The following is an 11,941-nucleotide window of genomic DNA, read 5'->3' on the forward strand; positions in this document are numbered from 1 at the left end:
TTTTATACTACTGTGTGTTTCACGCAGTTGTATTTTTATACACCTGTGTGTTTCACGCAGTTGCATTTTTATACACCTGTGTGTTTCACGCAGTGGTGTTCAGATACTCCTGTGTATTTCACACTCCTGTGTGTATAAACACACAGGTGTATAAAACGTCAACTGCGTGAAACACACAGAAGTATAAAAATACAACTGCGTGAAACACACAGAAGTATAAAAATACAACTGCGTGAAACACACAGAAGTATAAAAATACAACTGCGTGAAACACACAGAAGTATAAAAATACAACTGCGTGAAACACACAGAAGTATAAAAATACAACTGCGTGAAACACACAAACTTCACGCATGCGTGGAGTGTATGGAGTATACGGGAGTGATTCACGCAATGGTGCGAATAGTCACGGCCTTAAAAAATTATAATTGATAATTTAAACCTGAAAGCTCATTCAATCGTTTTACTTCCATCAATTCTATAATATTTCCAGCCGAGAAATTGGAGATCTGGACAACCGAGGAAGACAATGCTTCCATCAACACGTCATTCACCTACCTCGGCTACATAACTCTATCCAACAATGAGTCAACCCTGTACAAAAGCAGAGAATTGAAGAGTGTCGCGCTCCCGGAGACAGAGGCACTCTCGATAAAGCTGAGGCTCCACAAGCCGCACCAGAACTCGCACAATGTTCAGGAGCAAGTGGGTCTGATAGCTGTGAACATCATAGGCGAGCCCTATGGACACGAGGTCTGTGGACAGGGCGATGCGCCCTACAATCCTCATTACACGTCCCCTTACGATGATCTGGCTTTCGAGATGTACGTCGACAGGGAAGTTGCGAAGATCATTAGGCAGATGGAAGCTAAGAAACTTCAAGCAGCTGAAGGTGATGAATAATATTCTATCAATAATTATTTGTATTCAGAGAAAGATGTCTGGACATTTTCCATTATTTTACTCATTCATTTTTATTCCGATGAATAATTTCACAATTAATATGAATTAACCCTTCATATTAATACGCAGAAATATTTTTCTCATCGTAGAAAACATCAAAAACTCTTCCTAATGTAGACAAATGGGCAATAAAATAGAAACGTTAACTTATGTATTAATACACGGTGATGAATAATATTCTATCAATAATTATTTGTATTCAGAGAATGGTATCTGCACAGTTTCCATTATTTTACTCATTCATTTTTATTCCGATGAATAATGTCACAATTAATATGAATTAACCCTTCATATTAATACGCAGAAATATTTTTCTCATCATGGAGAACATCAAAAACTGTTCCTAATGTAGACAAATGGGCAATAAAATAGAAACATTAATTTATGTTTTAATACACGACTGGAAATACTCAAAAAAAATTGTCCATTTGTTTCATTTGTCGTCATTTTTATATTAATTCCTCCTATTCTCTCTCACAGAAGAAAGATTTGAATATGCGTCGAAATTAAAAGTTGCCATGGAGATTCTCCGCAAAGCTGGGGAGCGTCTAGGTAAATACGAGCTTGAGAAGAAATACGCTATAGCATTGGAAGACTATGACAAAGCGAAAGCCAAGAAGGCCCAGGCGCAGCAGTACAGACAGCAGGTGTGTTTTGATCCCAATATTCAATAATATAATCAAATAGATTAACGATTTAAAAATAGTGTGGAAAAAACTTGGAAAATTCATGTCGAGAGATTTCTACAGAGAACTTCTCAACAGAAAAAGTTGTATACAAAGATGAAATTCTACTGATTTTACCTGTAGAATAGTTTCTATTTAGAACCTAGCATTCTGTCTTAAAAAAAGACTTGGAAAATTCTTGATGAAGAATTTTTATAAAATTCCAATAGAACTTCAATCCAAATTAGGTTTTATCAACCATTATTAACATATTCCTCACAATAATAACAATTTTGCCTCGAATGCTGATATTGAGTCCATATTATCGACAATTCCACCCCATCCAACAGGTATACCAAAGCTTAGAAGTAGAAGACCTGCTGGAGTTGAATGGTCCACTGGAGAAAAACAACATTTCGACAGTGGAGGGTAAAGAGGCGACAGCAGGTGACGGCTGTGCGTCGTCAGTGTCAGTCCCCGAGGACATTCTGTCCCCTCCAAGGCTGATGGTTCCCCCAGGAAGAGAGGGAGCCGTCTCTCCAACGGCCCCAGTCCACCAGCCCCCAGTCTCGCCCCTCCACCAGAAGCCTCAGACTCCTGAGATCACTGAGAGCCCTCCAAACGGTGTCATTGAACGCCAGAACAACCGCAACACAGGATCCCTGAGGAGGAAAACCAAATCCGCTGGTCCTTCCCTCAGATCCAGCTACGAGGCTTACGAGGAGCGGACAATTCCCGCCCTCAGGCACTCCCACACCAATGAATTCACGAGGGAGTGCCACATGGACAGCACTGACACCAAAGTCAACTCGAAGCTCAATGACAGGGAGAAGAAGCAGGCTGCACTGCCCATTGCTGTCTTCGGGATGGAGATGGTGGAGAAGTTCTACTCGAAACAGTTCACTGACAAGGAGGAGGGGCTCATGCAGCTGAAGGAGGAACTCAGAAAGTTTAATGTACAGGTCTCCAAGCACACACCTAATAAAACAGCCAGGGCTGCTATTCTGCTGCTGCACAGGGCTCTCAGGGACAAGGTCTTCAGTGTTTACAGTCTCGCTGCTCAATTGATTAGGATTTTCTTCTCGGGATTCGCTACTGACAGGTAACTATAAACTTAATATTTATTATTGTTGTACAATATTTATTATTTTTGTTATTTAGGATTACTAATGTGCTGATTGAGGGTAGAAAAATCAAGAACTGTCAAAGTCCACTGAATTTCTTTCAATAGATTCAATAGATTAAAATTCAAGATTATAGTTGGCTGAATTTTTTTCTTTATGTTAATTTTAACAAAAATTTGCAGTTTTCACAGTTTTTTTCATCAAACAATTTTCAATTACGAAATTCCTTGAAATTTCCGTGAAACTGTCACTTGATGTTAAAATATCCAAAAAATGTAGAAAAATTTCAGCCACAATTCTTTACAGTGTAAAATTCGTCCACATTATAATTTTTGTTGTGTATGAATTTATAGTATAATTAATAGTGGAATTTTAAGATTCGTTAATTAATAGTTTATTTCCTTTTGAAATGTCAAGAGAACCCTCTTGTAGCGAACGAAAATGGGAATGAAAAAGATCGCTTGATGTGCTGTGCAATTACGTTCTACCACTTCACGAATGATTTCATTTTTATTCAATTTCCAAGGGTTTCTTCAGCAGAAATAGCCAGAAGTGTCGATCGCTTGCTGCCTGAACTCCTGACAAAATCAGGAGACACGACACCGAGAATTCACAACATGGCTGTTCATACGATCCTGAGTATGGCCGATTGCAAGTGCGTCAGAGAGCTGCATATCATTCCCGTTCATCTGAGTCGACCTGTGAGCAGCAGCACTCATCAGAGGTTGGCTCTCAGTCGGTTGGAGATGGTTGAACAGTTGATTCTCAATCATGGGATCTCGACTGATAAGCAGAGGTGATAAAATATTTATTGATTATTTCCAGATAGTGAAGCTTTATTTGAATTAATTAATCATCAACAATTGGCATTTTTGAGGAATCCAAGCCATCCATCTCTGGGATGGTCTCTGCAAATCTATGAAATTATTTTTTTGTCAGGAAGAAATTCATTTTATTAACATTTTTGAATACAATTCAGTTGTGAAATATCCTTAAATGAGAAAATTTTTATGAAATGAATTCCCATGTCCAATGTTTAATTTATTTATTGAAGGTTCATTACATGTATTAATTTATTATGATTTATTAACTTTTTACGAAACATCTATAATCGGTAATATTGCTTGGTAAAATTATAGGATTTCGATAAATCAAATTTCATTTAAAAGTTTATTAAAATACCTTGAAAATGAGGAAAAAATGAGGAAATTTACTTTTTCTTATTTTGAATTTATGAATATTTTTCGAAGAATGATCTCCAATTGAAATTCATTCATTTGTCACTGCATAATTCAATTTAGTTGTTGTTGATGCAGAATTGGTAGAATTCCTCAAAAATGATGTTTCTATTACGATAGAATGTCCATTTCTTCTGATAAGACATTGCGATTGTTGCAGTGGTCTCACCTGTCGCACATTATCTGAACTCGGTTCTTCTGGACTTCATCATCCCGCTGAAGCTGTTAGAAAAGTCTCTGAACGTATTCTGGTGTTGGTTTACAAAGTCAATCCCAGATTAGTTCGGAAACAGCTGCCACCTGACGATGACATCACGAGGAGGAATCTGTTGTATCGTCAATTATTCCATGAGTTTGATTTAATTGATCTCCAGGTAATCTTTAATACGTACAACAATCGGGCCTTTGGAGGGAATTTCTTTCTTATTTTTCTTCTTAATATTTCGTTTATTTCGATGAATAAAAAGAAATCAAAACGCTATTGCAAATTGTTAAAAATTGACTGACATTTTTCCAATTGAAAACATTAATTTTTCATTTATCCAAATAAAAAATAGAAATTTCTCATATTTTACATTCAATCTTCATTATCGAAGATGAAAAAAGTATGCGCAAAATTCCAATTAAGATATTTTTAATCTTCTAGAAGTGGTTTAGTATTCCTGACGTGTAAAAATAGAATAATATTTTGTTCAGCATTTTTTTTTCATTTATAAAATTGAGAAAATGTTATGCAAAGGTTTAAAGCTAGTTAATATCAATTCTCCAGAGGAAAAAAGAATTGGAGTCTGTGCCAAAGACGACAGCAACCCCAACTCGATCTAAATCCATCGACACGAGTGGCTCGAATGCGTCAAAATCACCGAAGAACAGTCCAGGGATCAGCACAGAGAACTCCACGAGTGTCACATCACCCTCCGACAGCAGTGGTGATCACAAGGGTGACAAATTGTGTATTTTTTGTTTATCCAAGGGACAGGCTTACTCGGAGGAGGGCTTGAATATCCACTATTGGAGGAGCTGTCCCATGTTGACTAGGTGCGAATCATGCAAACAAGTTGTTGAAGTTTCTTATCTGAATGCACACTTATTGAGTGAGTATCTCATTTATTCAATTAACATTCCAGGGGATTGATTGAATTCTCGTCGAGTACATTGATTTATCTTTCAGGTGAATGTGATAGGAGAAATAATTACGTTAAATGCGATACGTGTAAACTAGCGGTTCTGGAGAAATGCTTCGAGGAACATTCCAAAAATGATAAATGCACAAGTAATTTTTATTTTATTTAATTCAGTAGTTGAGTGATGGATAAAATTTAACTGTTGCATTTAGCTTCATTTCAATGCATTCATTTAATGCATTAAAAAACATAAAAAATAATGAGTCAAATAGTAATGCTATAGAATTTCCTGAAAATTCCAATTGAATGTGCAAAATTTTGTTAAATTTTTTTAAACGTGAATTCAAGGGGAACATTACAAGAACTATTTTCAGGGAATTCGCTCAGCTATAAAAAAGTTTATCTGACAATTCAGCCAAAACTGAAGTCTCATTGTTCTCTTAATTTTATTCTCTAATTTTTACAGAACCAATTGAAGGATATGATCGCTGCCCCCTCTGCCACACTCTAGTCAATCAAAACAAGTGGAGAGAGCACCTGATGGGGGAGAATCCATGCACGAATAATCCTCGGAATAAACCAACAAAATCATGTAAGAAAAAAATCCTTTTATTACAACATCAATGATTTTATGCTCCATGAATTTCAGGTACAAAATCTCCGTCTAAGACTCAAAATCTCAGTGGAAAACTGACGTCACCAACTGGAAGAGATTACTAACATGATAATACCCCCCGATTTTTAGATGATTTTTATTTAACCAATTTTTTTCGTCGTGTTTATTTGATAGTTTATGTACTTGTTACCAAGTGTAATGTTTTTACATATTTATACGAGATAGTGAAACCCGTCCTTTAGTTATAGATAATCATGGAGAATTACAGGATGTATCACGTGAAATTGAAGTGAAATTCAACGAGAAACTGCGAATGCAAAGTAGAATGTAAATTACATTTTATGGTAGTTAGGCAGTAAATTGAAGGGATATTTAAACATAGACACCGTATTTTATCGACAAAATAACGCGTGGAGTCTCTTAATTTATTTCATAGATTCTGTGTTTTGCATTAAAATAGGGTAAAAAATTCCGGAAATAATTTTTACTACTTTAGTAATCAAGAATTCAAGAACTGAATTGATCTCAATGATGATTGACAATGAACATTAATTTTTTCCATCAATAGGTTTGCAACAAGTCATTTCGTCAATAAAATTCTGTGTCAATATTGAATTATGCCAAATTAAAATGCAGTTAATAACGCAATAAAAACTGAATCTCCTCATCAGGAGAATTGAACGATGGCAAGAAACAAATTGATATACCTCTGTATCCGACCATAAATCGATTAAACTCATCTGCACTATCATTAAGCTTCATAGGGTAATTGAACGAGAGGAAATAAATAAAATGGAAATTCAACTGTAGTTTCCTATTATCATAAAAAATACAAAATTGAACAATTCATGATTGGTGAGTTTGTTTCCCTCTAATAGGATTTCATCTATGAAACGATTGGAATTCACGTCGTCTCAGCAATCACATCCTCCGCAGTGTCGTCAGTTATTTTTTCGTCTGTCAAATTTTCTTCGTTGGATGGAAAAATCGAAGTGTCATCCTCACCTTCAGTCGTTTTATTCGCGTTTCGATTTTCTTCGAATTTGTTCTTTTCTGAAATTCACAAAAGGGAAATTAAAATGAGTGCAATGATTCGAGGGTGCATAATTGATAATTTTTTTTACAATTGGAAATGAAAATAAAAGGAAGAATATTCTACACAGATTTTCATTTAACGTCAGACAAAACGAATAACAGAAATTCATATACATAGATTAGAAATTCAAGTGCAAATTTGGAATAAAAATTCTTGAAATAGTCAATAACAACCGAATTTTAAAGTCAACTTAAAATTCAAGTCCAAGAATTTTAAGATTAAAATTACAAAAACCTTTCCATTTTCTAAAATAAAAAAACGACATGGTTTTGAATTTAAAACAGATTCAAAAACTTGCAAGTTGTTTAATCTCAGATTTAATCAAAAGTTAACAAAAGTAAAAGTTTGCCAAATATTGTTTATAATTCTGCAATTTTCCAATGTTTCTTCACGAAAATTATCATTTTCCATAAAAAAATGTTATGTAAAATCTCAAAAGTAAAAAAAGTATTCTCACCGAACTTTGAAAAATCAGCCCCCAGCAAACGTAAATAATGAACAGCATCATGAAGAGGTACGTAAGCCCTCAGGGACATTGTCCCCCTCCAGCCGACCATGACGAGCTTCAGAGGATCAAGATTCTCTGCATCGCTCTCCTCATAAATAAGAATGCAGCTGCCCGAGTCTATATTAACAGTTCCCTTCTGAATCTCCTCACTCAGCTTCGCTATCTCCGGTGGCGTCTGAGGATTGTCATTCTGCAGGAGCTCCACTAAATCCTCCCTCCCAATCTTCACTTTACGATTCTCACCGATGTAGGAGAGAATACTGGGCATTCCCTCCTGCGCCAATCTAAACGCACATTTCATATTCTTATTGTCACACCTAACGAAAGTCTTCACTCCAGTGTTGATCATCTTAACATTGTTTTCATTCAGGAGAACAATGTCTCGAATTGCTGGCGATGTGAAGTATATATTCTTCTTTTTTCCCTCTTGACATCTCACCAGGAGACAGCGAGGGTCTAAATCATCAGAGATACTATAGAATTCCCTGAAAATGATGAAAAAAAAAATTGTAAAATCAGTCAACGACAGATGGAGAAAAGAAGTTGAGGAAAAATTACTGAAAAAGTAATGCGATCACAGATCAAAATTTCGCTCTAGGTCTTTTTAAAAAAATTCGGGTAATTTGTCCTATAGAGAAGAAAAAATGAAGCCAGTGAACGTAAATAATCACTCAATGTCTGGAAACATTTCTGTTGCCAGAACAAAATATTTCACAGGTGCACGAAATTTTATTCTCCAAGGAATCGTCAATTTTGCTCTCACTTTTATCATTTTACTGAACGAATCATATTCTCTACTTGAAGTATTATTTTTTAAACTATATTTTGCTTCCCAATGATCTCTGGGGCTGTGAAATTGACCAAAATTTACCAGATAATTTATTCTCAACACTTCTCTTCGTGTATTCCCTCAGATTCCCCTAGGGATTTCCGGAAAAAATTCTAAATGACTTAATTTAGTGCATTCTCGCAAGTTATTGAGTTTTTCTATTGTCATATGTTGTTGAAAGTAACAATAACTGTTTGAATCAGTTAAGACATTATTTATTAATTAATTGTTTAAATCAAATAAGAAATGATTTCATGAAATTTCCTGTTTATGAAATTTCCATTTTTTTTAATTTTATAAAAAATTCACTGTATTCGGAATTTATCAATCTACCGTGGATTAGTTTTCAGGAAATATTATAAATTTTTTCAAGGGATATACCTAAAGGATATCCAAGTATCTATTAGTTTGGTACAGACTATACTATAGATTCAACCATTTTCAATCATGAAAGTTGTCAATTAAATTGCGTGAGAAAATTTCCCCACAGAATTATCATTTTTTAAAACATTCGTTGTTTATCAATAAACAATTCAAATTGTTCGAACTTTCGGAAACCCTATTTTTTATATTAAGGTCAAGATTAAAATTCTAAATATGACTAAATTTGTTACGAGTCCGAACAAACGATTTTTTCAATGGAAAATTGATTGTTTATAAATTATCAATAAAAAAAGCTCGTGATGTTCAAAAATTTAAATTATGAATCATTTCACGAGTCTTCCTCCAAAAGTATTTTCTAATTTCTTTCACATTTTCAGAGATTCAAATTCAGACCTGCAACCTTTAAATAACAAACTCATTGTAAAATGTCCGTAAACTTGAGGTCAAATGAGGTTCAAAAGAAAGCTCTGACGTTCGGCTAAAAAGTACAAGAGCATTTCACCGGAGAAAAAACAGCCAAAGAACCTGGATATCCTTAAATGATATACAAAAAAAATGTCTCCATACTTGATAGCAGGCCAAACCTCCTCCTCATCCTTAAAGAACACGAAAGGGTCCTCCCGATACCCAAACATCCTCTTCTTCTTCCTCTCGGGTCCAGCCTTGTCCTGCTCCCCACTCCTCTTGACGCCGCCCTCCCCGCCGTCCTGGGGGCTCCCCTCCCGCTCTCTCTCCCACGGGAGAGCCTTCACCTTCTCCAGAACGGCGACGAAGAACCCCCCAGTGTCCTGATGATGCGGCAGTATCCTCATGCACTTCTCAAGATGAAACCTTCCAGCCTCCTCGGGCTTCGGCGGAAACATCTTGGGCCTCACCAGCGTCTGCCACTGCTCAGGCACCTCCTCAAACGTCTCATAAAACTTCATATCCTTGGAGCAAGCAACCCAGTGACTGACGCCAGGATTGCAGACCAAACCAGGAACGAACTCCCTCCCATCGACGAGCCTCACCGAGTCCCCAGTTTCGCAGAGCAATCGATGGAGCACAGCCTCATTCTCCAGAGGATTCAACGAACAAGTGGAGTACACCATTCTCCCCCCAACCGCCAGCATCTCCAGCCCCCTCTTGGCAATTCTGAACTGAATCCCATGGAGATTGTGCCCATTCGCTGGATTCCACTTGCACCAGATGTCCGGATTTTTCCTCATAGTGCCGTCCCCAGTGCAGGGCACATCAGCAAGAATCCTGTCGAACTTGAGAATCCCCTCAGACCCATCTGGACTGGTCATCCTGAAGTTTGGCATCACCGAGGAGTCGTGATTAGTGATCAGTATGTTGGGGCTGTTGAGTCGTTTCGCCTGGTGCACCAGCATGTAGCACCTGTTGTTGTCCACGTCATTAGCTATGACGAAGCCCTTGGGGTGGGGATTGCCCTCGTCAGCGTGAATCATCTCGATGAGTTGAGCTGTCTTGGAGCCAGGTGCTGCACACATGTCCAGAACCTTGTGGTCAGGCTTCACATCGAGCACCAGAGGGGGAATCATACTGACAACCTCTTGTCTGCTGATGCTCCCACTGCTCGTCTCGGCTATCAGGAAATTGTGGAGGCGAAAATAAGCCTCTGATCGGCGAATGTCCTTGCGGGTGAGCTGCAACTGCCAGGCCAGACCCTCTGGGTAGAAGGGTAAACGGTGGGGCTTCACCTTTGGCTCGTCGTCTGGGGTGCTGTCGAGCTTTGCATTCAGGATTTCGGTGAAGAAGTCACCCTGGATTATCTTTGAGAGGGCCTTTGTCTCCGCTCGGGAGCCGGCGGTTATGCGAAAGGCCACGGGCAGGTTCTCTTTCATTTTTGAGAGGAACTCGGGCCACTGGTCTTCGGGGACTATTCTCTGGGCTTTGTAGAACGTCTCGAAGTCTTTGTTGTCGCGGACCATGTCCTCGTAGTGACGCTGGGGTCGTTTGTCCCACTCATCTTTGTTCTGGGTGGGATAAAAAAGGTTGGTTGATTGAATGATTGAAGTTTATTGCTGTACATTATGTTGTGCAAAATTATGGTGGCAGAGCCACGGAGCACATATACTGAAAAAGTATAAAAACAGCAAACAGAAACAATCTCTTAGAGTAATCAGTTAAAGGCAGAGATAGAATAATAAAAGAGCGAGGCTTCAGCGGATCCCAACTAAAACAGGGGAAGGAGAGATGAGAGAAACAAAGAGCATGAGAATAAAAAGAGAGAAAGGAGAAAGGGGCCGGGGAGAGCAAAATGAGAGAAGGTGGTAGGTCATTTTGAAAGTTTACCATAGATTAATCGCAGTTCCTTACTTTTTTATTTAAATTTTTAAATCATTTTTAATCCTCAATTACAGTTAAACAATTCATTCGAAATATCTGAATTTGATTTTTCAGATGATCAAATAGTCATCATTCTTGCGAAGTTGATTACTGATTTATGGAGTATTTCAAAAATGAAGAAAATTGATTTGTGATTAATTTAGTATTTGGAAGATTGAAAATTTTGATTGATAATTAATATAATAAAAATTATAATAAAATTTGAAAAATTGTACGATATAATCGTGTGATTTTATACGTGATGAAATTATATTAACTCTGAATTATGATTTTGCCTATCGCTGATGAGGGGGCACAGAAAAATGACACAGTTCAACAATTTTTCGACAAAATGAGGTCTTACGCACAAGGGAGACCTTTCATTTTCTGACTCTTTTGATGTTTTATATGACTTCCTTTCCTATAGAAATCTCAATCCTCACATTATAATTTTAGATGCCACTGGCGAAAATTGTTTTCTGGGTTGTATATCTAAGAAACTAAAGATTTAATATGAATAAAATCTCAAAAAATCAGCTTCGAGTTTAAACAAAAGCTTCTTCACGAGCTCTTCAAACAATCCCACTTATCTAATTCAAACATCTAAAGTTTCCAATGTTTAATTAACACTCAGTGGCCCATGAAAGCATCGCATGCGAAAATTGAATTTCATTAAATGTCAGGAGATTATAAATTTTGTGAAAAAAGCGTGTAGAATCCCCTCGGAAAAAATCATGTGCAATTTGTCGATCGCATTTGTTTATTCACTACTCGATGCAGATATTGCTGATCCCGAATATTTCGGAGCTCAAGGCATCTCAATCAAAACCACAACCACATAAATTTCAATAACTCATTATTCACCTTCTGCCTCTCTCGCCGCTTGTCGCCAAAGTTCTTCTTAGCTCCCCGTCTTCTGCCTCTGCCCATTGTTTACAGCCCTATTATTTATCCACTTCGTCAAGAGGGAATTTTCGTAGAGGCTATTTACACGGTGAAGTGTCCAAGTCCACGTGCTCAGCACTGACACTCTAGGCAACTTCACAGCAACGTAATCGTCTCC

At 37.3% G+C, this 11,941-nt stretch overlaps 2 protein-coding genes across 3 annotated transcripts in view; one reads left to right on the forward strand and one right to left on the reverse strand.

The window, feature by feature from the left end:
- The window catches only part of LOC107042107 (centrosomal protein of 104 kDa), a 10,274-nt gene extending 3,735 nt beyond the window's left edge, over positions 1-6,539 (forward strand). Inside the window, exons 3-11 of one of the 2 annotated variants that reach the window (XM_015262999.1) lie at positions 494-892; positions 1,444-1,610; positions 1,979-2,730; positions 3,279-3,548; positions 4,133-4,364; positions 4,760-5,084; positions 5,162-5,263; positions 5,581-5,706; positions 5,764-6,539. In XM_015262999.1, the coding sequence (XP_015118485.1) occupies positions 494-892; positions 1,444-1,610; positions 1,979-2,730; positions 3,279-3,548; positions 4,133-4,364; positions 4,760-5,084; positions 5,162-5,263; positions 5,581-5,706; positions 5,764-5,834 (2,444 nt within the window). In that variant the 3' untranslated portion in view covers positions 5,835-6,539. The remainder of the gene's footprint in view (positions 1-493; positions 893-1,443; positions 1,611-1,978; positions 2,731-3,278; positions 3,549-4,132; positions 4,365-4,759; positions 5,085-5,161; positions 5,264-5,580; positions 5,707-5,763) is intronic. The other variant, XM_015263005.1, reaches the window with a different exon arrangement.
- LOC107042117 (tRNA (cytosine(34)-C(5))-methyltransferase) lies at positions 5,708-11,897 on the reverse strand. The gene is made up of 4 exons (XM_015263012.2): positions 11,743-11,897; positions 9,115-10,526; positions 7,284-7,819; positions 5,708-6,783 (listed from the first exon to the last, which is right to left on the reverse strand). Exons 1-4 carry the CDS (start codon positions 11,806-11,808, stop codon positions 6,635-6,637), a joined length of 2,163 nt encoding a protein of 720 aa, XP_015118498.1. The 5' UTR covers positions 11,809-11,897; the 3' UTR covers positions 5,708-6,634.
- Positions 11,898-11,941: the final 44 nt, after the last annotated feature.

The sequence above is a fragment of the Diachasma alloeum genome, unplaced genomic scaffold (genome assembly GCF_001412515.2).
Source record: "Diachasma alloeum isolate Michigan unplaced genomic scaffold, Dall2.0 Dall_scaffold_00179, whole genome shotgun sequence".
In the NCBI taxonomy this organism is placed as follows: Eukaryota; Metazoa; Arthropoda; class Insecta; order Hymenoptera; family Braconidae; genus Diachasma; species Diachasma alloeum.